Source organism: Trachemys scripta, chromosome 1 (assembly GCF_013100865.1).
Source record: "Trachemys scripta elegans isolate TJP31775 chromosome 1, CAS_Tse_1.0, whole genome shotgun sequence".
NCBI lineage: Eukaryota > Metazoa > Chordata > Testudines > Emydidae > Trachemys > Trachemys scripta.
The window spans coordinates 15,305,541-15,331,452 of record NC_048298.1 but is presented as its reverse complement, the minus strand read 5'-3'; the positions used below and the strand labels follow the sequence as shown (position 1 = coordinate 15,331,452).

At 45.9% G+C, this 25,912-nt stretch overlaps 1 protein-coding gene across 4 annotated transcripts in view; it reads left to right on the top strand.

The window, feature by feature from the left end:
• Positions 1–25,912, top strand: part of FRMD4A (FERM domain containing 4A) — a 552,359-nt gene that overhangs the window by 217,204 nt on the left and 309,243 nt on the right. Inside the window, exon 1 of one of the 4 annotated variants that reach the window (XM_034765148.1) lies at positions 9,413–9,699. The exons of the other annotated variants lie outside the window; for them this stretch is intronic. Coding sequence (XP_034621039.1) covers positions 9,634–9,699 — 66 coding nt within the window. The 5' untranslated portion in view covers positions 9,413–9,633. Of the gene's footprint in view, positions 1–9,412; positions 9,700–25,912 lie in introns of those variants that run through there. 4 annotated transcript variants of the gene reach the window in all.

The window sequence follows — 25,912 nt, the reverse complement described above, 5'->3', positions numbered from 1 at the left end:
CCTGAACAGCATTTAGTCTTTTAGGGAATTAAAGTTTTAAACCATGATTTGAGGACTTCAGTAACTCAGCCAGAAGTCTATTACAGGACTGGGTGGATGAGGTTCTGTGGCCCACAATGTGCAGGAGGTCAGACTAGATGATCATGATGGTCCCTTCTGGCCTTAGTCTCTGAGTCTATGAGAATGGGAAGGGGAGCTTCCCCAGGGGCAGGAGCAAGAAAAATAGCAAAAGGAAAGCAGAGAGAGGGGGAGGAAAAATAGGGTAAAGGAAAACAAGAAGAAAAAAGAACAGATACAGAAGAGAAGAGAGACGGTGGCACCTATGCTAGGGCATGAGGTGAGGGGACATAGGAGTCCAGTCAAAATAAAGTAGAAATTATGGCCACTGCTTTCAAACTTGAGATTGGTACCATTAGGCACCTCAGACCTTACTTAAACACCTCAGAGGAAGTGACTTGGTTTTCAAAGGTTCTGAGCTCCCACAACTTCCATCAAAGTCAATCAGAGTTGCCTGTTCCCACAGACGGAGCCACTGGTATAGTGTCACTAAATATTGCTAGTTACTGTGGGGCATTTTAGTACCGAAAGGTTGAGCCAACCAAAAGTACCTTGGCAAAGGATGGTGTTGATGATGTGGATGGGCCAAAATGGCAGATGGTGCCGGTGGAATGGTGTTTTCATTACTGCTTTTAAAACAGGTTAACCTCTGAGGGCAGCCAAGCTCAGTGACGTACTATATGTGAAATGAACTGGTGGCCTCCCCATCTACACAGACAGACAGGCCTCCACCCAGACAGATGGATATCCAGATCTCAAAACAATTACCCTCACAATTAGCATACACTTTGGCAATCTTAGCAAAGACATGGAGATGGAATGTTCCCCTCAGGCCTAAAGATGGCCTCTCCAGGTCTGTGATGAAACACACTAGTGGGATTGGGTGCAGTGTCTATGAGAAAGCAGTTTTCTGGGTGCTCACAGGAGCTCAGATTCTCCAGCTCTAAGCTTATAAGAGAGAGAAGAGAAATATATATTTCAAGGCTGTAAAAAGCTTGAGTGGCTAAACTTGACGGGATAACTCCGCTTGGGTCATTGCTTTTCTTTGTTGTAATACCTCGGGCCTGCCAGTGCTTCTCATTTGGAAAGAGTCTTATAAAAACATTTATCTTGTCATGTAGAAGCTGCATTTTTCACTGTTACGGAGTTATGTCAATCCCACTACAGGCAAGAGGTCAGAAGTGGGACTCCCACGCTCATTCTTCAATTTACTGTACTGTGAATGGCCATCCCAATCGTGGTGAACCCGAGCAGCATGTGAAATAAGAGTTATGCCGTTCTGCAGCAGGAGCAGTGTTATGCCGTTCTGCAGCAGGAGCAGTGACTGATAACTGCGTGGCTTTTTAACTGGGTTTTCTACTGGTAAAATTCAAATGCATCATAGACTTCAGTTCCTGTCCAGCACAACACATTGTATCTGCAGCCTTTTTTGTGCCATGTGGGAAGGAGGGTTTTGGCTTCTGCCTAGGGGCAGGAAGAGCTCATGTAACTGATTTTATCCCCTCCCAAACCTTATTATCACTGTTTCTGTCCCCCCCCTCACCTCCCATGCCTGTGGTGATGCAGCCAATGGGAGCTAAGGTGACATGCTCCAAGGGTCAGAGAAATTTTCCCTCTGTGTGGTCCATCAGGAGGTGTGGAAGACAGATGGGTCTTTCTTTTTCTTCTTCCTTGCATTAATCCCATCAAATGGGCTCTATTCCACAAGTCCTCTCCTTCCAAAGTGCTCTGTTCAGTGCCATATCCTCTATTACGCCACACACTAACATGTCTTCTTTTATAACAGCCCACCATGGCTTGAGCCAGCCCCTCTGGTTATGTCTACACTGCAATGAAATACCTTGGGCTGGCTTGTGCCAGCTGGTTTGGCCTTGGGCTGCAGGGCTGTTTTATTGCAGTGAAGATTTCCGGGCTCAGGCTGGGGCCCGGGCTTTAGGCCTCTGCAAGGTGGGAGGGTCCCAGAGCTCAGGCTCTAGTCCAAACGCAGAAGTCTTCACAGCAATGAAACAGCTTATTGGACCCTCTGTTGCTTTTTACAGATTCAGACTAACACGGCTACCCCTCTGATACCTGCTTTGATCTGTTTGCTATCACTTAAGCTCTAGCTTTTTGTAGTTAATAAACTTTGTTTTATGTTTTATCTAAACCAGTGCATTTTGAATGAAGTGTCTGGGGGAAAAATCCCAACTTGGTCAACACAATCTCTGCATGTCCTCTTCACATTGAGGGAGATGCGGACTGGGTATTAAACCCATATACTGGCCAAATTTGACCAGGGCAGGATGGTACAGTTCTGGGGTCCTAGGCTGGGGAGCTGGTGTTTATTTTGGCTGTATCCTCTCTATTGTTGGTTCACATGCAGTGACTGGTCAGAGAGCCTGCATGTAACTGCAGCTGGGTGTGTCCCTACCTGTGTGTATGCTGGTGGCAGCGTAAGACCAGGAGCGGGGCTGAAGCTTGTCACAGCAGCACAGTGTGAGAGGGAGCCCAGGCTGGTGGGTCAGAAGGCTCAGCAGTACCCCAGTTGCAGGCAGCACTCTGGGGGAAATCCGTCACAACCACCACTGCGTTGGAGCACTCCTTTTTCTCTCCGTGGGAGGGCTCCTTCATTTCACCCCACCATCCAAGTAAGCAGACATCTTCACACTGTGCTACAGCCTATTCAGTCAGCCAGGGAAGAACAAGTCACTCACATCATAGTCAAAGACCATAGTAGCCTGCCTAACATGCATAGAAAATGAGGTGGAGAGATGTTGAGACTCTACTCCTGGAAAGAGGTCACTCTTTGAAGGTCAGGGCCAGCTCTTCAAATGTGCTAATCACCTAGCACCTTCCACTGAGAGTGACCGAGGACAAGGCTCCTCTCTCATACCCTGTGGAGAACAGGGGGAGCTGATCTGTGTTCTGTCAAGCTCATAACATCTAAACAGGGATTCATAGGCCATCCCAAGGACCATTGTGATCACCTAGTCTGACCTCCTGTACAAGACAGGTCATGGAACTTCCCTGAAATAATTCCTATTTGAACTTCCAGTGATGGGAATTCCACAACCTTCCTTGGAAATCTATACCAGAACTCATATTGTAGTTAGAAAGTTTTTTCTCTACTATTTAACCTAAATCTCCCTTACTGCAGATTAAGCCCATTACTTTCCAGAACAATTGATCACAACCTCTTTATAACAGCCCTTAATGTAGCTGAAGATTGTTAGCAGGTTCCCTCTTAGTCGTCTTTTCTCAAGAGTAAACATGCCCAGAATTTTAACCTTTCCTCACAGGTCAGGTTTTCTAAACCTTGTATAATTTTTGTTGCTGTCTTCTGAACTGTCTCCAATTTGTTCACCTCTTTTCTAAAGTGTACCTCCCACTATTGGACCAATACTCCAGCTGAAACCTCACCAATTATCTCCTGTGTCTTAGGCTTGGTCTACACTACCCCCCTAATTCGAACTAAGGTACGCAACTTCAGCTACGTGAATAACGTAGCTGAAGTTCGAAGTACCTTAGTTCGAATTAGTTCGAACTTACCTTGGTCCACACGCGGCAGGCAGGCTCCCCCGTCGACTCCGCGGTACTCCTCTCGGCGAGCTGGAGTACCGCAGTCGACGGCGAGCACTTCCGGGTTCGACTTATCGCGTCCAGACTAGACGCGATAAGTCGAACCCAGAAGTTCGATTTCCAGCCGTCGAACTAGCGGGTAAGTGTAGCCAAGGCCTTAGATACAACACTCTTGTTAATACATCCCAGAAGATTAGTCTTTTTCACAACTGCATCACATTGTTGACTTATACTCAATTTGTGTTCCACTATAACCCCCAGATCCTTTTCAACAGTACTATGATTAGTCCTCATATTGCAGTTGTGCGTTTGATATTTTTTTCTTTCCTAAGTGAAGTACTTTGCACTTGGCTTTACTGAATTTCATCTTGTTGAATTCAGACCATTTCTCCAATTTGTCAAGGTCCTTTTGAATTCTAATCCTGGCCTCCAAAGTGCTTGGACCCCTTCCCAGCATGGGGTCATCTTCAAATTTCTGTAAGTATACTCCCAACTCCATTATTCAAGTCATTAGTGGAAAATATTGAATAGTACTAGACCCAGGACAGATTCCTGTGAGACCCTATTAGATACACTCTCCCAGTTTGATAGGGAACCATTGATAACTACTCTTCAACAAGTTGCGCACACACCTTATAGTAATTTCATCTAGATAGCATTTCCCTAGTTTGTGAGACTGTGTTAAAAACCTTACAAAAATCAAGATATATCCTATCAGCTGCTTCTCCCCTAACCCCGAGGCCAGTAATCCTGTCTAAGAAGGAAATTAGGATGGTTTGGCACCATTTGTTCTATTTCTTTATAACCCTATTATCCTCTAGGTGCTTAAAAATTGATTGTTTAATAATTTGTTCCGGTGTCTTTCCTGGTATTGAAGTTAGGCTGACTGGGCTATAATTCCCCAGGTCCTATTTGTTCCCCTTTTTAAACATAGGTACAGTACTATGTTTGCTCTTCTCCAGTCTTCTGGGACCTCACCCGTCCTTCATGAGTTCTCAAAGATGATTGCTAACGGTTCTGAGATTGCTTCAGCTAGTTCCTTAAGTACCCTAGGATGAATTTCATCAGGCCTTGCCAATTTGAATATATGTAATTTATCTAAATATTCTTTAACCTGTTCTTTCCCTATTTTGGCTTGCATTCCTTCCCCTATAGTGTTAGTATTAATTGTGTTGAGTCATTAATCTTTTTAGTGAAGACTGAAGCAAAATAAGCTTTAAACACCTCAGCCTCCTTGAATTCATCAATTATTAGCTCTCCTTCCCCGCTAAGTAGAGGACTGGCATTTTCCTTTATCTTTTTCTTGCTCCTAATGTATCTTAAAAACCTCTTATTCCCTTTTATGTCCCTTGTTAGGTGTAATTCACTTTGTGCCTTAGCCTTTCTGATTTTGTCCCCACATGCGTGTATTACGCTTTTGTATTCCTTAGCAATTCATCCATGTTTCCACTTTTAGTAGGACTCTTTTTTTTTAATTTCAGGTCATTAAAGAGCTCCTGATGGAGCCATATTGGCCTCTTTCTATTCTTTCCATCTTTCCTATGCATTGGGATAATATGCAGTTGTATCTTTAATATTGCCTCCTTGGGAAACTGCCTAAGGGAATGCCTATTTCCCTTAGATTTTCTTCCCGTGGGACCTTACCTATCCATTCTCTGAGTTTGTTATAGTCTGCTTAATTGTCCTTATTCTGCTGTCTCATTCCTTGCTCTTCTCAGAATGATGAAATCATCATTTCATGATCACTTTGACTCAAATTGCCAAATCAAGTCTAAAATGGCACTCCCCCGTTTACTTCCTTCATTTTCTGAAATAAAAAGTTGTCCCCATCACATTCCAAGAACTTACTAAAAATCATGTGTTTTGCCATATTACGTTTCCAACAGATGTCTGGATACTTAAAGTTCCTCATTATTACTATGGTCAGTCCAAACCTTCCTAAACTATGGGAATGTTCAGAATCTGAACCTGAAATCAGATACAAATTTTTGCAGAGAAGTTGGCATATTTTTATCGTGGGTGAAACCAGAATGCCAGATCCAGTTATGAGTATCGATGCATATTGCAGTGTTGTTGTAGCCGTTTTGGTCCCAGGATACAAGAGAGACAGGGAGGGTGAGGAAATATCTTTTATTGGACCAACTTCTGTTGGGGAACAGGACTAGCTTTTGAGCTTCTGTATACAAGCAGTATATCCGTAATACAACCAGTTATGGGTTAATACATATCTTTAATTACAAAGGTTATAGTATCTCTGAATGTGATAATGAGGCACACAGGCCACATAAATCAGTCAGCTCACCCTTAAATATGTCTTTGCTGCATAGATGCAGGAACTGGAGGTGCTGCCACACCCCTTGGTTGAAGTGGTTTCCATCATATACAGGGTTTACAGTTTGGTTTACTGGCTCTCAGCACCCCCACTATAAAAATTGTTCCAGCACCCCTGCCTTGCTCTGACCAGTAGAGCACATGATCATGTTAGTGACAGGTGGCTACAGAGGGAGAATCAGAGAAGTCATTATGGGTTCCCGTCATCCTTTTTTTCTCCTTATTTGTGCCTGACACTGTCTATTAGTTTTGAAATCTTGAAATTCATCTTTGTGAATAGAAAAAGGAGCCTGTGTTTGTCTTAGTGATTCATCAGATAGAAAATTCATTTTGAGCCCTGAAAGACATCTCTGGTTGTTTAATCTCTCTGGCTGATATTATAATACAGCTATAGGAAGAGTGAAAAGACACTGTTTACATGTTCTATCTAATTTTGCCCTGAACAAAATGTTGTACCATTGCGTCAAGGCATCCTATAGAAAAGAACCTATAAATTAGTACTTCATTATTTAACAGATAGCTATTGTGTGCTAAATATAGAAGAAATCACTTGTTTTACTGCAATGAAAGTTCTTTTTAGTCAGTCTAGTCAGATACTCACATTAGTTTGAAGGTGAACAAATGTATGATTCATTCCTGGTGGTCACTGGTTTCCAGGGACATTACCCCAAGGATGACTTTGACCCCACGTCAGTCTAATTGCCATTAATTGGTCAGTGTTTGCAGAAGAGCTTTGTGGGGGAAAACTAAGTAATACTATAAGGATTGCCATATTGGACCAAATCAATGTTTGTTTTCTGACTTGGAGCTGACTCAGTTCCTTTCTAGGTCAACTGCTCCACAATTATTAGCTCTTGAGTAATGGTGGGTGAGCTGAAAAAGGGTTGGGATTTGCCTTTGGTTTAAATGACTATCCAACAAGTTTAGAGCCTGATCTTGCAAGGTGGCAAAGCTGTGAGATGCTGGGCACCTTCAGCTCCCATTGACCTCACCGGGAGTAGAGGGCTCACAGAAGTTCACAAGATTAGGCCCTTAGGACCCAGTCCTACAAATACTTTCCACTGAGCATAGTGCTTCTGACTGTGGTCAGACTAAAGTGAACATGATTCAGGGTGAACAGACAGCAAGTGTGAAAAATCGGGGTGGGGTGGGGGGTTATAGGAGCCTATATAAGAAAAAGACCCAAAAATCGGGACTGTCCCTATAAAATCAGAACATCTGGTCACCCTAACATGACTCCTCATGGTAGCAAGCAGGATGTTCATTCACATTTGTAAGATTGGGCTCTTTGCTTGCAAAATTCAGCTTTTATGAGATTTCTTGTTCCGGCCTGACACTGGGCTGAGTGAGCAGTCTGTACTTTGAATTGTGATTCCTTGAGTTTTTGCAGTCTCCAGTGCATAACCCTCCAGAGTTTGTTCCTTGCAAAAAAAAAAAAAAAATTAATTGTGCTCATTAAGAAACCTACTCTGTCCAGGTCAGTGAAGTTACATACTTCGTCAAAGTTTTAACAAAAGAGTGGCAGGATGAAAGGCTGATGAAGGCAGCTGCTGTGCTAAAGAGTCTCCCTCTGACAGTCTATTTCTGGAGTGGCTAATCTATTATCTGATTATCAGAGCTTGTGTGTATCAGAGTTTGTCCATCAGGAAAATATATTACACACCCTTCTTTGCTATTGAAACCATCCATCACAGCATGCCCCAAATGGTCTATCATGCTGTTGTCTAGTAAAAGTCTCCCATCGCAGACGGGTCCTGTTCAGATGCCTGTCCCAGATGTCTGCAAATGTGATCTCAGCTATAACTCTGAGAACATTTAGATGGAATTTATGATTTAATGTTCCGCTGAGCTGCATCGACTGACTCCATCTCCAACCTTTATAAATAATATTGAGCTTCTGTTCCTGAACTCTTTGGTCAAGCCCCCTTTTTTTTTTTTTTTTTTTTATTCGGAAATACATCACGTGCAAAACCACTCAAAAGATATTAGTGAGTCTGAGTAGATTTAAAACAAAAAAGCGTTTGGTAGCGTAATCCATTGACTGATCGTGCTCCCATTGATGCCAATGGGAAACAAAATAGTTCAGCGAATAGGACACCGGCGGGGAGTTGAGACACTTGAGTTCTGTTCCTGGCTGTACCAGTGACCGTGGGCAGGTCATGTCATCTGTCTGTGCCTCAGTTTCCTCATCTGTAAAATAGGGGTAATGTGTCCAATCCAATGCCCACTGAAATCACTAGAACTGTTCCCATTGGCTTGAGTGCATATTGGATCAGGCCCACTGATACTTCCCTTCCTTTGAAGAGCAATGTGAGAGCTATGGGTGAAAAGTGCTACGTGAGACTAACTATGATTATTTCACCACTGACTGAAATGGGAGCAGGAGCAAACTCTGAGAAACAGGGAAGTAGCAAGTCATTCGGCTTATGCTCCAGATTTAGGGCACGTCTTCACTACCCACCGGATCGGCGGGTAGTGATCGATCTATCGGGGATCGATTTATCGCGTCTAGTGTAGACGCGATAAAATCGATCCTCGATCGCTCTGCCGTCGACTCCGGAACTCCACTGCAGCAAGAGGCGGAAGTGGAGTCGATGGGGGAGCAGCAGCGGTCGACTCGCCGCCAGGTAAGTCGACCTAAAATACGCAACTTCATATCTTAGATCGACCCCTTCCCTCCCCCTCGTAGTGTAGACCTAGCCTTGGTTCTGTTCTTTAAATAAAATAAAAAATGAGACTCTGCTCGTGGAAAGGGCTCAGTGCCCTGGACTCCTGTGAGGCCCAAGTATTGCAAGACCCTGAGCACTCAGCTCCCCAATGAAGTCCACGGGACTTGAGGGATTTGGGCAGCTACAGAAGACCCTCAAAACCTGTCAGGATCCAAGCTGGCTGCAGAAGATGTTGAGGGTGGTCAGCATGGTTTTAGGTTATTCCCGTTCATCCCAACCTTGGATTTGCCTCTATTTTGATTCTTTTAGGAGTGGGTAAGGGGATCTAATAATAATCCTAGGAAAAAACTAGTATCCAAACAACTTTCGTTTCCTTGTTTTTTACACATCTGTGCTCCCCTCTGTCCCCAGCTACAGTGAAGAGCTTGATATGCTCTGACAAAGAACTATTGATAGCGTGCTTGTGTGAATTGGCCCGGCGCTGGTCACAGCCAACTTCTGTGAGACCTACTGCCCCCACTTTACAATACACTCCAGTGTCCTGAGCCATTTGTGAAAGGTCAGAAATGAACAGAGAAATGGACTGGAGTCAAAACCATGTAGTCCTATAAATATCAGTCATAGTCAAAGGCAGTTTATTCCACTCGCTCCCTGTCTCTTGCTCTGTGGGTGTGGATGTGTGCGTCTCGCTCTGTTGTGCTCTCCCAGATGCGACACTGTGCTTCTGACTGTGAAGTTCTAAAAGGAAGACAGCACGGATACTTAGACTTTCGCTTTCCACATATGGAATAATCCTTGGACCCTCTGTCAGCAGCGTGAGAGCAGGTTTTAGGTCTGGCAGCCCTGAGTCTGAAAATTACCCAGGCTCAGATGTTATGTTTTATTTCACTGGTTTTTCTTTACCTGTAAATAACACGTTTGTTACAGTTAAAGAAATAGCTTCAGCGATAGACAATTTGAACTGGGACTCTTGAGGGTTCTTCTGTTTGCTGGACCTGGACTCACATTTGCCTTCACAATGACTTTAGCAGCTAAACTAGAAGACATTGAAGTTACGCTGGAGCACCTGCTAATGGATGTGTTTGTAAGTAAACCACAATTTCCTATTCAAAGCGAGATGCTAATAATCCGGAAAGAGACATCAAATGTAATAGTACATTAAAGTGTTTCATTGACCTAACCCCTTTAGGTTTTTTGATCAACAGTATGTCCAGCAACACCCAGAGTGGTGGTGTCTTCTGTTCAAAGTGATAATATAGAAAACAAGAAAAGTCTGACTCGGAGGCAGGATATATTTTGCACTTGTTTAGTAAAATATGCACAATTGAGAGATGGCTTTGGACTTAATAGCTCTAGGAATATTTTGTAGAAGGGAGTATTGAAAACTACAGCGACAGAGCATTTAGACTGCATACCCCTCAGCAACAAGTGCCCTTGTCTTTAGCATTTTATAGCTATTTAAATTACAGACCTTGGGTTTTTGTGTTACTTTTAAAAGACATGAATGAGCCAACAAAGTATATTATGTTTTCAAGAAAATGATACCTGTGTCTGATCTTTGCTACTGTACACTGGTGTAATCTGGAGTTTCTGCCTTGCAATCATCAAGGCTCCTCTCCTAAAAGGGATGGAGTTACTTTAGATTTACTCTAGAGCAGTGGTTTTCAACCTGTGGTCCACGGATCCCTGGGGGTCCACAGGCTATTGCTAAGATTTCCAAAGGGGTTCGCGTCTCCATTTGAAATTTTTTAGGGGTCCGCAAATGAAAAAAGCTTGAAAATCACTGCGCTAGAGCAGCTGGCAGTAAAATCCCATAATCTTTTTTTAAAGAGTTTGTTTTTAAAAATAACAAAACATTTTAAACAAGATTTCGAGCAACTTTTCTTGAATAGCGACATATTTTGAGTAATGTGCAAAGTGTCATATTTCCGGCTGTTGTGTATTAAGATTGTAAAACACTGTGCAAAGGAGAGGAGTCTGCATTCATCTCTATGCAAACAGCAATCGGTAGGAGTCTCTGTGCACCGGAAGGGGTTGTGGACAAGTCAACGGTTTCCTTGGAGTGTTGCAGTCGCTTTAAAACATTTGAGGGCACAATAAATGATTCAGAGTTATGAGTAGGCTGAAATGTAATCAGGTTAGTTCTAGTGCTATGGAAAGGTTCTGGATTGGCTGACCTGGAGACTGAAGTCCCTGAACAGCAGGTTTCATTAAACAATGCAGGGGACTGGACTAGGTGACCTCTCGAGGTCCCTTCAAGACCTATGATTCTATGGACATTTGCCGTACCGAGGTACTTTACATTGTGGTACTTGCAGTATTTCCTGTCGTTAGAATGGGAAATGCTATGGTCAATTTAACAGTTGCCAAGAGTGTCCAGTTTTTAATCCCATGTTTGTCCTGTCACACCTGAGCAACAGTGCAAGCTTCCTACGCCGCCCTGCAACTATTCTTCACCCCAAACTAAACAGATTGCCTCTGGCACTGAGAGCAACCCACTCTCTGTTCCCATTCAGTCCTAATCTTGCGGCTGGGTAGTGACAGCTTTTTCAGTTTGAACTCTGTCCGTTTTTATTTTCTACCCACTTGTCCATCCAGGCTCTCTCTGCAGCATTCTTATGGCAACGTGCAGTAAAATAGTTAAAATAATCCAAATAAAATATGGGTCAGATTCATAGTAAGTGTAAATTGGCATAGCCCCTTACACACACACACACACACACACACACACACACACACACACACACACACACACACACACACACACACACACTAAAATCCCCAACTAAATTTATATAAGTGGGGGTGGAGCTGTTAGGCACAATCCAAAGTGCCAGTTTTCCAAGTTAGGTGCTAAGTATCCTCAGTCCTCTTGAACTCAATGGGACTCAAGAGAGCTCAGCAACATTTGGCACCTTGCAGGAGTGGGCCCTAAGGGCATGCTGCGTCCAAGTCTTTTTATATTCATTTTCCACTTGTCTTTCAGAGCCACTGTAATAGTGAATGGTGTTATGGGTAAATACCCCTAGAATGGACAGATGGTCTTAGCCACAAAGTTCAGATCTGGATCTAAATGCCCTTGTGTTCTGATATGGGGGGGTTGGTTGGGAACCATTTCTAAATTAAAAATCAAAAGGTCCCTCTGCCCCAGTCAGTGCTGGATTATCATCTATCTAGACATCAGTCTATCTACATTCTCATATTGACCTCTACTGGCACCTGATGATGTCACCTGTCTTATGCTGGTGACATCATCTGTCTGTCTATCATCTGCCCTGTCAGCAATAGACAGGCTCGGGTTTGTTTGTTTTTCTTTTTATTGACTAGAAAGAGTAGGAATATTGATGCAAGCAAGCAGGGGTGGCGAGTTATATGGACCCATGGTGCCTGGGCTCTAGCAATATTCAGGGCCAGGGGCCCAGCTCCACCAATGTTTGTGGCCTGCCACCCCCCCCCCCCCCCCGGCCTCCCCCCGAAGTGTCCCCTAGGGCCCCGTCCCTGCCGCTCCATGCTGACTCCACTCTTCTGGGTCCCGGCATCAACTGCCGCTGCAGGGTCCTAGTGCCCCCCCCCATCTACTAATGCTAGGGCAGGATGTCCTGCCCCTGCCCTTCCACCTCAGGGGTCCCTTCCTTTTTCCAGCAGGCCCCTCCATCAGCACAGGCCCTTCCCCGCCTGCCTGCAGTCACCACTCCTGCCCCACACTGGCAAGGGGCAGCCCCATCCCCCACACCCAGTGAGGCTACAGTGAGAGACAGCAGCAGGGGTGGAGGCGTACATGTGATGGCAGCCCCCACCCCGGCACCCACCATAGGAGAGGCGAGGGGGCTTCCTGGACCTAAGAAGGGCACTAGGAGCATCTGCAATGACAGTGGTGCGGGGTGAGTGTGCTGCTGGGGGGGAGGGGGGTCCCTCCCCCAGAGCTCACTGCTGTCAGCGGGAAGAGGGCTGAGGGGAGTCCTCCTCTCTGGCCCCAGCCCCAGGGCAGCCTGCCTGCACCCCAAACTCATCCCCAGCCCTGCCTCACTCCAGAGCCCTCACCCCCAGTCAGAGCCCTCACCCCCCCACACACCCCAACCCTCTGCCCTCGCCCTGAGCCTCTCCAACACCCCAAACCCCTCATCCCCAGCCACACCCCTGCACCCCCTCCCTCTGCACCCACTCCAATCCCCAAACTCCCTCCCAGAGCCTGCACCCCTCACTCCCTCCTGCACTCCCACCTTCTGACCCAGCCCGGAGCCTGCACACAGCACCCAAACTCCATCCCAGAGCCTGCACCCCAAACTCCCTCCCAGAGGCCAACCTCTCACTTCTTCTGCACCCAAACTCCCTCCCAAAGCCTGCACCCCAATCCCCTGCCCAGCCCAGGGCCTGCACCCCAGACCTCCTCCCCCCACCCAAACTCCCTCCCAGAGCCTTAGGCAAGTGGGGGTGCAGTTTGGGTGGGCGGGCTCTGGGCACCACCAAAATTTCTACAAACCTGCCACCCCTGCAAGCAAGGGTAGCGTTGGGGGAGAGCTTGGGTGAATAAGCGGTTTTGTATTTAGCTCTGGGTGTGATGAGGTTAGTGCTCATTCTTATTCCTTCTGGTAGTAAATTCTATATCCTTAGTCTGACCCCTCTGGAGGCTTCGCATTCCATGCTCGTGAATCCCCCTCCCACCCCAATTGGTCAACATTTTCATTCTCCCAGTAGACGGTAGCTGTCAGATGGTGATCCTCGTTGCAGAGAGCTGGTTCGTCAAGTAGATTTAGGACCAATTCTATGTATATGTAACCCACACCAGCTCAGTATGGCACACTCTCTCCCTCTGGTGGTAAATTGGCCCAATATAGAAAATAATGAGCCTGCTACAGGCCGGGCTAAGAGAGGTGGAGATCCTAACTCAGGCATGAGAGGCTTGTGCTTTATAATCCTGAGGTCATGGAATCATAGAAGATTAGAGTTGGAAGAGACCTCAGAAGGTCATCTAGTGCTGCTCAAAGCAGGACCAACCTCAACTAAATCATCCAGCCAGGGCTTTGTCAACCTGGGCCCTAAAAACCTCTAAGGCTGGAGATTCCACCATCTCCTTACTTCACCACCCTCCTAGTGAAAGAGTGTTTCCTAATATCCAACCTAGACTTCCCCCACTGCAACTTGAGACCATTGCTTCTTGTTCTGTCATCTGCCACCACTGAGAACAGCCTAGCTCCATCCTCTTTGGAACCCCCCCTTCAGGTAGTTGAAGGCTGCTATCAAATCCCCCTTCACTCTTCTCTTCTGCAGACTAAATAAGCCCAGTTCCCTCAGTCTCTCCTCAGTCATGTGCCCCAGCCCCCTAATCATTGCCCTCCGCTGGACTCTCTCCAATTTGTCCACATCCTTTCTGTAGTGGGGGGGCCTAGGTTCAATTCTTGTGGTTGATGACCCACCCAGTGTAACACACTGCTTTGAAAGACAGGCTGGTGACCTTGGAGTAGACTCTGTGCTCAGTGGAGAACTACTGCATAGAATGGCAAATCAGGACAATGTAACCCCTTTGAGCAGCAAGGCTGTTATTTTCTGCACTAGCTGTAAACTTCATCCGAGACTTGCAATAATTAAGCCTAGATGTTACAAATGTGGAGTCATTTTGCCTGATAGGGTCAGGCACAATCTTCTAACCAAACTCCAATGATGTATACTACGTGCATCTTGTATGTTGGCTTGCCATGCTCTTGGGCTGTGCTTGTCATCGTTTGCTTTATATTATCTTTTCATTAGGGGTGATAAAGAGACTCTGAGACAGGAGACAGAAAAGCTGACGTGACATTCAAAATGAAGCACGGGCAGAACATGAAGCACATGCTGTTGTCATAGATCATTCTAGTGGCCAAGTTGCTATAGAATCATTTGCATATTACCTAGCACTTTACCATTACCAGGAAAATTAATACTCAGCTTAGCACTGCCCATACCAGAGTAACTGAAGTGATCTGTAGGCAGATAGTTCTGCCATCAAGTAAAAAGAACCACTTGGGAATGATCCTAAAGAACGTTCCAAACCATACATCTTTATCAATGTCAGTTTTATGGCTTCAAGAGCGAGGTGATTTATCACTGCTGCTGTTTCTATCCTCTTGTGTCCTCCATTGCTCCAAACCAAGAGGTTGCTTACAAGACTGGGTAATTGTAGCGTATGACGCTGGAGCGTTAAAATTCTGCCTTTCCTATGTCAAAGGATTGTCCTTGTTTCTTTTTCTTTTCTTTTCTGGAACTCGGTGTCACTTCAATAAAACATACCTCGTAGGGCAGTAAAACAAGTGGAATTTGAAGGCTCCAGGACTGCGCATATCATCGCACAAATGAGCACTCACGCCAATTTTATCATAGGGTGGAACGAGGGAAGACAGAAAATGAGAAGCAGTCTCTGGGGATCTAAACGTGAGTCCAGGCCTTGCTCAGGCAAACTCCCCATTGACTGTGATTGACTTCATCAAGGACTGCAGGATTTGGCCCATTGTCACTTACGGTCCTGGCAGTTCAGCTCAGCTTGAAGCATGTTCTTCTCACTTAAGTACTCTTATTCTGGTGTCCTCAATGCTATTAATACTGACCTATCAGTTAAAAAGTCCTGAATAACCGGAATCGGGGCCTTCTCAGTCACATCAGTGTAAATCTGGAAGAACTCCACTGGAGTGGCTTAAAGGAGTTTTGCAGGGTAGAAGCCAGGGCAGGATTTGGCACAAGTTGTGTTTCATACTTCCCCCGTAAAGCTAATATTCCACTTGAATATGATTTTTGCAGAGGCTAAAAATTTGCATCCGCCTCACATTTGCCACAGCTTCCTCCCAGCACATAATGTACTTGTTACGTTGTCATTCTACTATCTCAAAAGCAGCTGTTCCCATATTGACACTTCCTTTCCCTTCATACTAAAGGGCACTGGAGAGCTTTGTTGGCTTCTGTGACTTCTGTGAGAGGAGATGAAAGGGAAACATCAGACATGACACTTCCTAATTAGCTGTCATCACCAGTGGGCTTCCTAGGAGCTGTTTGTTGAGAAGAGACTCTGCTGTGTTTGCAAGCCAAACCGATGATTCACAGACAGGAACGGGCCAAAACTAAGCACACAAATCTGAGACCAGATCATTGGCTATTTGTGAAGGCTTGAATAATAGATCCAGGAAGTCTGGGGACCAGGGGAGAAATCGTGGTGGTGTGACACAACATATCCAGGACACAAATGCATGTTAAGCGGTTCCTTGCTAGGTATCTGGGGGGCTGTGCGTGTTTAAACCAGTTGCTCACTAGTACTGGAGCCATTGACCCAAAATATCAACTTCTCCAACAAAACCAGAAGCAAAGAAAGTAAAGAGAGAATAACGCAGATGGAAAAGGGAGTTCAAAAGAGTCAGTAATGCAATGGCCTGAGAACTGAGACTTTGTACCGAGCCTGGAAGGCAGTGTAGCAGAATTCTTATGGGTATATTCCGAGCAAGGATCCTTGAGCCAAGAATGCTGAATTCCCGTCCCAATCCAGATAAAACCTCAGAGTGGATCACAAAATACCTGACTGATCCCTGTTGCCTTGTGGGGAACTCAGTCATCAGCCAAGCACAAAGCCGACTACCCAATCTACAGTGTATCTCCCTTCCCAACTGCCACCTCTCCAAAATCACCAGCCCTTACACTCCCTCCCTGTACACCAAGTATACCAGAAAGACCAGGGTTGAGGTGGGGAATAATGATGGGCCCTGTGTCTAGATGCAAGCTAGCCTGTCCCAAGATAAAAGTGGCCTTCTGCTGGAAGTGATGGGGCTGCTGGCACCCGGGGAGGCAGTGGGAAGCTGTAGTTCCTTGCCCCAGTACAGATATAGTAATGACAGCAGCAGCAGTCAACGGATAGCGTTAGCAGAGATTGCCTGATTCCAGAGTTCCACATACTCAGGTCCCAACATAGTTAATATCCTAATAAGGAAAAGAAATTTAATATAATACCAGCATTTATGTAGGAGAAAATAAAGGCTTGGCTACCTGTTATGACCAAATGGCTACGTTCCTTATTATTCACTCTTCTTTCAGGTGATGAGCAGCTAGTAGAAAAGGGTCTGAGCCAAACTCTCACACCCAATTAGGTCTCCAGTTGCTGTCTTTATAGTAGGCAGGATGCAACCCCCAAATTGGAAGACAGCCTAACATATGGGGGGTTCCATATATATCAACATCTGAATCCCAAATCTTCAGGGGATGCCAATTTGCTGTTTGGAATCGGTCCATTGCAGAGATACAAACCGAGATCTAGAATTTGGGGTCAGGCCCATCTCAGACCAATACCTCAGTGGTCCATCAGCAGCACTGCACCAAGTGAGCCCAAAGGGAGCCTGACTCTGGTTGCACTGATAGGAGCTGTGCTGAGCTTTTTGAGTGTGTGGGTGGGGGAAGGGAGGAAATCACGCTCTGCTGATTGTTTCTTACAGTCACCATTGCTGATACAAAATATCCCCCCAGCCCATGCAAGGGCCGCCCACAATTGCAATCCCCCATTAAGGGCTGGGGCATCTCCCTCCATCTGCCCTTGGGGATGCGTACACCAAAGAGTTGTGGGGAGCGGGGTAGGATTCCCTATAGCCTATACAGTCCCTTGGAGTGAGCGGGATAGTACTGGGTGGAGCAGGCTGCATTGCTCGGGAAAGGACTGTGCCACTCTGACACAATTGTAGACAATGCCTACATGGAGGGGTGCTGCAGCATCTCCTAGCTTGAAGTGGTTTCCATCATAGACAGGATTTACAGTTTGGTTCAATGGCTCCTAGCACCCCGAATCTAAACATTGTTCCAGCTTTGGCCTTTGCTTTGGCCTTTGCAGTCTGAAGTACCAAGACATGGACAGTGTCTCTTTTGTGTCTTGTACAGCAATGAGCAAGCTTAACGAATTAATATAATAGGCACTTAATTAATAAAATAGAGATGTCCACGCCAGGCAACTATAACAATGATACCTAGCTCTTGTACAGTGCTTTTCATCAGCAGATCTTAGAGCGCTTTACAAAGAAGCTCAGTACCATTTTACAGATAGGGAAACTGAGGCACAAAGCGAGGAAGAGATTTGCCCCAGGTCACCCAACAGGCTGTTGGCTGAGCCAGGCATAAAACACAAGTCTCCTGAGTCCCACTCCAGTTCTGTATCCGCTAGGCCGTTGTGCTTGGCCTGGGCATACCCAAAAGCATCCCCAACATGTCACATAGAGCCCGTGTTCCAACAGCAAAGTGTATCTAGTAGATAGTCTTTGCAATCAATACTGTAAATAAGAGTATTTATTTTCTCATTGTCGGTGCAATTACACAGTTTATATTGTACTCCGTCCACTTCATAAACACAGGCGATCAATACCCGTTATCAAAATCCGTACTCGGCGACAGCACAGGATGGGGAAGGCTGTCAGAAGAAGGTTGTGATGGAAGACAAATCCACAAAGCAAACCCCATGCCTGGTGGGCTCCTTCCCTGCTTTAATCACACAAACCTTCTCTTGCCTGCTATTAAGCCTCTGCTACCTGGAGATTACATCACTCTTAATAACAAATGCAATAATAAGGCATTATCAAAATGTAAAGTGATCCATTAACCTAGGTGGCGGCAATAAATCGCCTGGTTTAGCTGAGCTGCCGGGACTCGCTAATGGAAGAGTGAGCAGCTAGTTTGTACTTTGAGCAGTCACAAATCATGCATAATGTAAGAGAGCAACTGCTAACGTCGGCCCCTACGAAATAGCTGATATTCTCACTTATTTATTTATCAGAGGAATCAGATCTTTGAAGCAGCCCCTAGTGAGATTCCCTTTGGCATTAACAGCATCCTCCGGTTTACCCTCTGCATCCACTGCTGGGTTTTTAAGCAACAGAATAAGGACTCCTTTAAGGTCTGACCTTGCACCGTTGAAGTCAACGGGAGTTTTATCATTGGACAGAATGGGAGCAGAAACAGGCCCTTAGTTGTTGAATTGCAGTGGGAGTTGAGATTGCTCAGCACTTCTGAGCAGCTGTTCAACAGCTTGCAGGATTGGGTTCTTAGGGATACTATTAAGTAGATTTGGAGCGGGGGGGGCAGGGGAGAAAGTATTATTTAAAGGAGCTTTTATAAAACCTGCTATGAATAAAAATATATATATTTTAAGAGCAAAATAGAAAAGGCCAGTGAACAGAGGTGAGGAGAGAGGAGTGGGGATTTATTTTATAAATTTCCTACAGTGATGGAAACTCCAAAACAGGGGTCAGTTCTCCCATGTGTTCTTCTCCGCTTCAGCCAGTTTGGATCTGACCAGCTAAGGAGTCCCATGTTTGACCAAGCTCAAACTGGGTATCACTGGGAGAGGTTACACTATGGAGATCAGAATTTGACCTACCACTAACCTTCTGCTACTGCAAGAAAACCAGAAAGTGAAACTGTGCAGTCTAGGATGACTTTAAGGTGTTGTTAGTAACGCAAGGAGCAGTGAGAGTAATTAACCGCTGGAACTTATAGGGATGTGGTGGATTCTCCAGCACTTGACATGGACTGGAATGAAGATTGGATATCATTCCAATAGAGATGCTGTAGCTCAAACAGAAGTTATGGGCTTACAAAAATTACTAGGGAAGGTTCTTTGGCCTGTGATGGGGGAGATCAGACTAGATGAGCATAATGGTTTCTTCTTGCTTTAAAAGCTATGAAAGTTAAAGCATAATTAAATACCCGTCTTCATTTTATTTTGACAGTGTTGACAATGCTCCTTTAAATTTGTACAAATGCAGTTTTACTTTATTAGGAGAAAGGGACCCCTCATCCTCTACTTACAGGCTCCCAACAGTAAAATGCCACCTCATTTAATAGCCTAATTTTTGTGGGGGTGGTAGGGCCCTTTTAGATTCTCCTAAAAACTCTCAGGACGCGTCTACTTCTCCACTCACTCAAATGTCCTTCTGTCATGGCTGCCTTCCTTCTGACCACGCGGCTTCTCTTGAGCAACTTCATTCCCCTACTTTCCTGCAGTTTAAGATCTTTTTTTTTTAAACAGGTGTTATTTTAATTGAAGAAAGAAAGAAACTTACAAAGCATATGAAGGATGAAAGAAAGTAAATCTTCAGTGTTGTTTGACATAGTCCATATGTCACTTACCTGTTATATAGTCCTATTTAGAGCCCAAACCTGATACGTTCTGAGTACCTCCGAGGGATGCTCAGCATCTCATAGCTCATACTGAAGTCAATGGGACTTGAGCATGCTCAGCATCATGCAGAATCAACCTCCTAATACCTTTGGATCCAATGCTGAGCACCTGCATCTCCCCTTGGAGTCATGGGTGCTCAGCATCTAGCCACTAACAAAAACTACGCTCCGGTGGTGGCCCAGATCAATGCATTACCACGCCTGTAAGTGTCGCATCCAGCTTCTGCAGCCTGGCCATGATGTGGGAATGGAGCATTGCTGCCAAATATCTCCTCTCTAATTTATGTAAAGGCCAAAGGCCACTCCCTGTTCCCCCGATGATGTGGCAGTGGCATGTCTCCAGGGTACTTGTGCCAGACAACTTCCCTCCCTAATTCATTACTGGCCCTCCGATTTATGTGGGAAAGTTAGTAAAACTAAATTATTCTTAACTTTTATTATACAAACCAGGGGTTAAGTATGTACAAGAAAGCTCTAGGGGATTGGGGAACCAAGATTGACTTAGAGACACTAAAACAGAAGGAAAACTACTATATATACACAAGAAAAATTCTTCAGATAGAACACAGACAACCACTAATTCCTATGCTATAAAGAAGTTTGGCCAGTGGCCTCTCACCAAAACACAGCCTCTGGCTAGCTTGTTAGGCCCTCTGGGGAATTTCCCGGGCTCACTTCTGTAGGGTCTATTCCTGTACCAGTGTGAATGCCTCTTGCAGGCACTTGCCTCCACTGAAGTCACACCTCACAGGATTGGGCCAGCAGGAAGAAGAGGTTCAGTTTAGGGCTCCATTTTGGGATTATGCTTTTTTTTACCCTCCCCTTTCTCAGCAAATCAAAGCAACTGAAACCCTGTCAGCCCAGCTGCAAACTCTCAAGCACTCAGCTAAAAGATCCTGAAAGTGTCCATCCTTAGTTTGCCTTGCCCATGGCACACAGACATCTCCCGCTCTATATGGTCGAGCTATCTGACGTACTCATACGGGCCCCATCCCCCTAATATCTGAGCACTTCATAATCTTAAATACATTTATCACCACCACACCCCTGCGTGGGAGGGAGATGCTGTTATCCCCCATGTTACCGGTGGGAAACTGAGGCACAAAGAGGCCAAGTGACCTGGCCAAGGTCATACAGGAAGCCTGTGACAGAGCAGGGACTTGAACCCAGGTCTCCAGTGCCCTAACCACTGGACCATCCTTCCTCTCTTCCTGCATATGGCAGATAACAGCACAGCCTTGTAGTGTACTGTGTAGAGAAGAGCCTGCTTCCCCTTTCTTCTGTGTCCTAACATGGATCTTTCCAGTCCTGTGTCCCATCTGGGCTTCTGCTTAATGCTTTAGTGTACAGATGAGCCTGGACGTTCGAGTGTGCAGCGCTGGGCTTTGGTTCGACCCAGGGTGCTTCAGATCTGGCTCTGAACTTCCCCATTTCAGAGATCTTTGATTTCAGATTGTTGGATTAGGCCTATGTCTACCGGCCCTGCCTATGTGCCAATGAACTTCCGCCACTAAAAGTTAATTCTGTGTTGTGCAATGTGGAGCTGCCATTAGAAATGTAAATCATCAGTAACAGCAATCAATGTGCACCGTGGATACACTACACAAGCTGTATGGTTAACAGAGTAAAAGCCTTCATTCATGTCCTATACTGGGCTCCATGTTAACACTGACCAGCAGCCACTTAACCAGGCTGTTACAGCCGGTGTGTTTGTACGTCCTAACTTGCTGTTTAGTTTAATAGCAAAGGACACGGACTGCCAAGGTTAGCCGAGCGAGGGGTGGGGTAAATGGATGGTGAAGGGAGAATTTTCTCTGCATACTAGTACAGGTCAGGCAGGTCCATTGTATTGCACGGCTTTTCAAGTCGGATGGAAAGGTAAATGGAAAGGGAGCCTTCAGAATTCTCTCATGCTGAATTTCTTCCCTTAGCAGGCAAATCAATGAAAGCTAATTCCCCAGTACTTGTTTGCCTATGGAAAGTTGATATCAGGCTCCTAGAGCCGAGCCACATAGGGCAAGCAGGCTGTGCACAGCCAGTAGCGTCGTGTTTACCCAGAGTAGGAGCAGGCATAATATCACTGAATGTGCTATGGGGAGTTTAGACACCTCCGCAAAAACATGCGACATGTGACATTCTCCCCAAGATGGGTGGGGCCAGGGCACTGACTCCACCCAGCAATGCCTCCTTCTGGTGGTTCAGCACAGCCAGAGGCCCCTCCTCTACACTCATGCAGTCCCGACAGTCAAATCATGGCTGCCTCCTGTACAGGAGATTTAAATGGCAAAGGGGCTCCTTTCCCCTCCATCACACCCACATTAGAGCAGCCATTATATGTTCCCCTTATAAAAGATTGGCAAAGCTAAGTGCATGGGAGTTACTTTCTTTCCCCTGCCAAGCCCAAGTTAGAAGTGTGATTTGCACTAAGACCCTTGCTGATTTTGCTCCTGGGCTAAGAGTCCTTGTGATGGGGTGTACTGGCCCCACACTGGAGCGGAAGGGGATAAAGCGGCACTCTTAGCAGCAGAAGCCACGCCCCCCTGACCCTGCTGGGCATGCACCAACTGCTGCTGCAGTATAAAAGGGAGCAGCCTAGCTCAGTCAGGAGGAAGGACACACCTCTAGCTGAGGAGCAGTCAGGATCCCAGACCACAGGAGCAGGAGACGCTGAGGCTCAAGCAGGGGCCCAGGTACTTGCGGACCCACCAGGGAGATTGCAGTCAACTCCTGAGGAGCCCAGAGACTCCGAAGACACCCCAACTTCAACTGCAGAACTTAAGTCATGATAGGAAGTAGCCCAGGGAGGGGCTAGCCAGTGCCCCAGCAGCACTTGGCATGTTGCAGGCGGATTGCCTGCCGACTTGGTGGTGAACCCATTTGCCACAACCAGGGCCCTTGGCTGGGACCCGGTGGAGCAGGGAGGGCCCGGGTCCCCCTTTGGGGGGTGGCCCACTGAACCACCTCTCACTGCCTCTGGCCATTAGGTTGCGCTTCCCCACAGCCAGGGGGACCCCTACTGACCCTAGCCATTGGCCCGCATTTCTCTGCAGTCCAGGGGAGTCCTATTGACTCTGGCCAGTGGGCCACGCTTCCCTGAAACTGTCCTGTTGACTTGGCCAGTGGGCCACACTTCCCTGACGTCCAGGGGAGTCCTATTGGCTTTAACTGTGGGCCTATCCCACCCTTTACCCACCCCCAGAAGGACGGGGTGTACTGGCCTCGTGACAGGCCTCTTTACAATTTCAAGCCTGTATTAACCCTTTCATAACCCACCTGGGGTAAACACCCCATCATTATACGTAACACTTCTGAAAATCAGGCTTTTTAATTGTTTTACTCTGGATAGTTTTACCAAATGGAGCTGTTACTGACAGCACACCAACACAGCACATTACGTTTCAGTTTATGCCAGTGCTGTTGCTACTTTCCATTTCCTAATCTCCACTGGGCATTTATTGACCTGAAATGTGACTCTCAGGTTCCAGATGTAACAAACACCCATGTGTTTTGCATCAGTAAATTATTTTCTTTCCCCTTTTCATTAAGGATAAAAAGATGTCAAGTCTGATATAGTAATAGATTGGAATGTAATTCTCTGTGATACGTCATTACCACAAACCACTGTTCCTGGCAGCCTGTAATTAGCGCTGGAGAGCCTCCATCTGATTAAACAGTTTCCCCTTTCAGCAGTTAGTAAATACCTCGTGTCTCTGTTGTGGGTCTTGTGGTGAGCCAGGTCAAGATGCTCTGTTGGATTTGATTTGATTTGATTTGATTGTCCCACTCTGTTTTACCAGGGGGTTTCTCTCTAAGCTTTAGGCTGGACATGAAGAAAAAGGTTTTTAACAGTCAGAACAACTTTACCCATGTGCAGGACGAGGTATCAGACTGACCCATGGATCTGGGGGTCAGAGGGAGCTTCTGAATAGGGATCTCATCTTATGGAGGTGTCAGCTGCTGCTAGTCAACCATTCGCCAACCAATGGGGAAGAAGGGGGTGGGTTGAGGAGACACACATAGTTCCATCTCACCAACCCTACTGAGAGCGCCTTCATTTGTCAACAGAGTCTCTTATGCAGCATGCATACGCTCACAAAACCCCACTGCCAAGGAGGTAGATGGGATGGGGCATGCTGAGGGCGCTGCATCTATGGCAAATTCTCCTAAATCCGCAACGTTTTGGCTACAACCCCCCGCCCCCTGTGAGGGGGAGGAGCCCATGGAGTTCTCCTCCCACCTGGCCATCGGCTCTGGGCTGTTCCATGGTTGGGGATCTGACCCTTGGTAGGAAAGAACCCGTTTTTCCCAATTTCAAAGCCACTTTGCTGTTGTGGGTTTGACAGTGCAACATGAACGTGGACATGGGGAAGGGAGGGGTGGCGGGAAAAGGAGAAGAGAGAAATTAAGAGAATTAAGGCAGCTAGCCAGAGTCTCCTCCCATTTAGCATAACTCCATTGACACCAGTGGAACTACTCCTGATTCGCAGCATGGTAAGTGAGAGAAGAATCAGGCCCATTATGGTCATAGGGCATACAGGGTGCCTGCTTGTGCCAGCCCTGCAGTAGTTTACAGGGTAGTGGGTGTCCTCTATCCCTGCCACTGCCCCTGGTTCCTGCTACCTCCCTGTCCCCATTGCCCCAAGCTCCCTTCCACGGCCTCAATTCCTGGCCCGCCCCATTCCTTGCCTCCTGACCATGGCGCCCTGGGCGGTTGCCCACCCATAAGGCCGGTGCTGAGTGGGACTCTTTGACCCTAGTGGCTAGACCACATTGAGAGTCTGAGTCTGCTTCTGCTGAGCTAATGGAACTGGTCCTCCAGCTCAGGTCATAAAGACTCTTGCTTTTAGAGTAGGTCTTGTGTCCAATCATTTTAAATGACTCATCCAGAGATATCATTAGACCCTCACTTCAGAAATGTTAGAAGAAATTGGGTAAGGTATAATGGGAGTGATGTAGGCAGGAACCCTGAGAACCCAGGTCCTTCAATTAGATTACTGGAGAGATCTCTGCTAGCCCGGCTGGACATTTTATGGTCTAAAGCCTGAGGTTCTCGCTCAGACATGACTCATCCTTAGTCAGACAAAATTTCCAGTGGGCCAGATTGCCAGTTTTATTACCCGGGTGTAAATCCGAAGAAATTCTATTGATGTCAATGGAGTGACTCCCCAGTTTTTGATGTCAACAAGAACAGCATCTGCCTTTAATGTTGGGTTCAAACTGGGAGGTGGTTAGCATTGGAGAGAGATTTTTGATCGTCATGAAAAAAAATCTTAAAAAAAAGTTGAGTCAAAACCTGTAACCCTATCCCTAGTCTCTAGAAAGAATCTATATCAGTCAGCCATGCTTAAGACATTTCCATCTTTTCCTGTCTCGCTCGCTCTATTTTGGCAACACACATATGGAACTAATTAGGAACAAAGGCCGATTGTTTTTAATATTTGGAATTTCCCACATTAAGCTGCTGCTTTTTCTTTTTTTACTGCCTTTTAATGCATGCACATATGCTGGACAGATACATTCTTTTCTCTTTGTTATAAATGGTGTGCTGAAGGCCACATTCCCAATGCCTTCTTTTGGGCTTTTAGACCCCCCAAAAAAGAAGTAAGACATTAAATTGAGCATTATCCATAGGAGAAGAGATTAATCTCTGAAGCTTATCAGAGATCTGGCCACAACTGGACTGATCTTAAGGAAAGAACAGTGAGCCAAATTCTGCTCTGTTAGACCAGGTGGAATCAGAAAAACAGCATGGAGTTGATGAAGTGACTCTCAATTTGCACAGGTTAACTCAGATGCAGCCCAGTACCTGTAACAGAACATGAAAATACAGAATAGACCTTAAAAACAGTGGTTAAATCACATATATTTGCTTTGGGACATTTCATGGTGTTTGCAGAAATTGAAAGAAATTTGCCAAAGCTCAAATGGCCTCTGTACCAGTAAAACAATGGATATTGTTTCAACATAAGAACAGCCGTACTGGGTCACACCAAAGGTCCATCTAGCCCAGTATCCTGTCTTCTGACCATGGCCAATACCAGGTGCCCCAGAGGGAAGAAACAGAACAGGTAATCATCAAACCTCTTTTATCTTCTGTAAAAGAAAATGTGATTGTCTTCTACTGTACA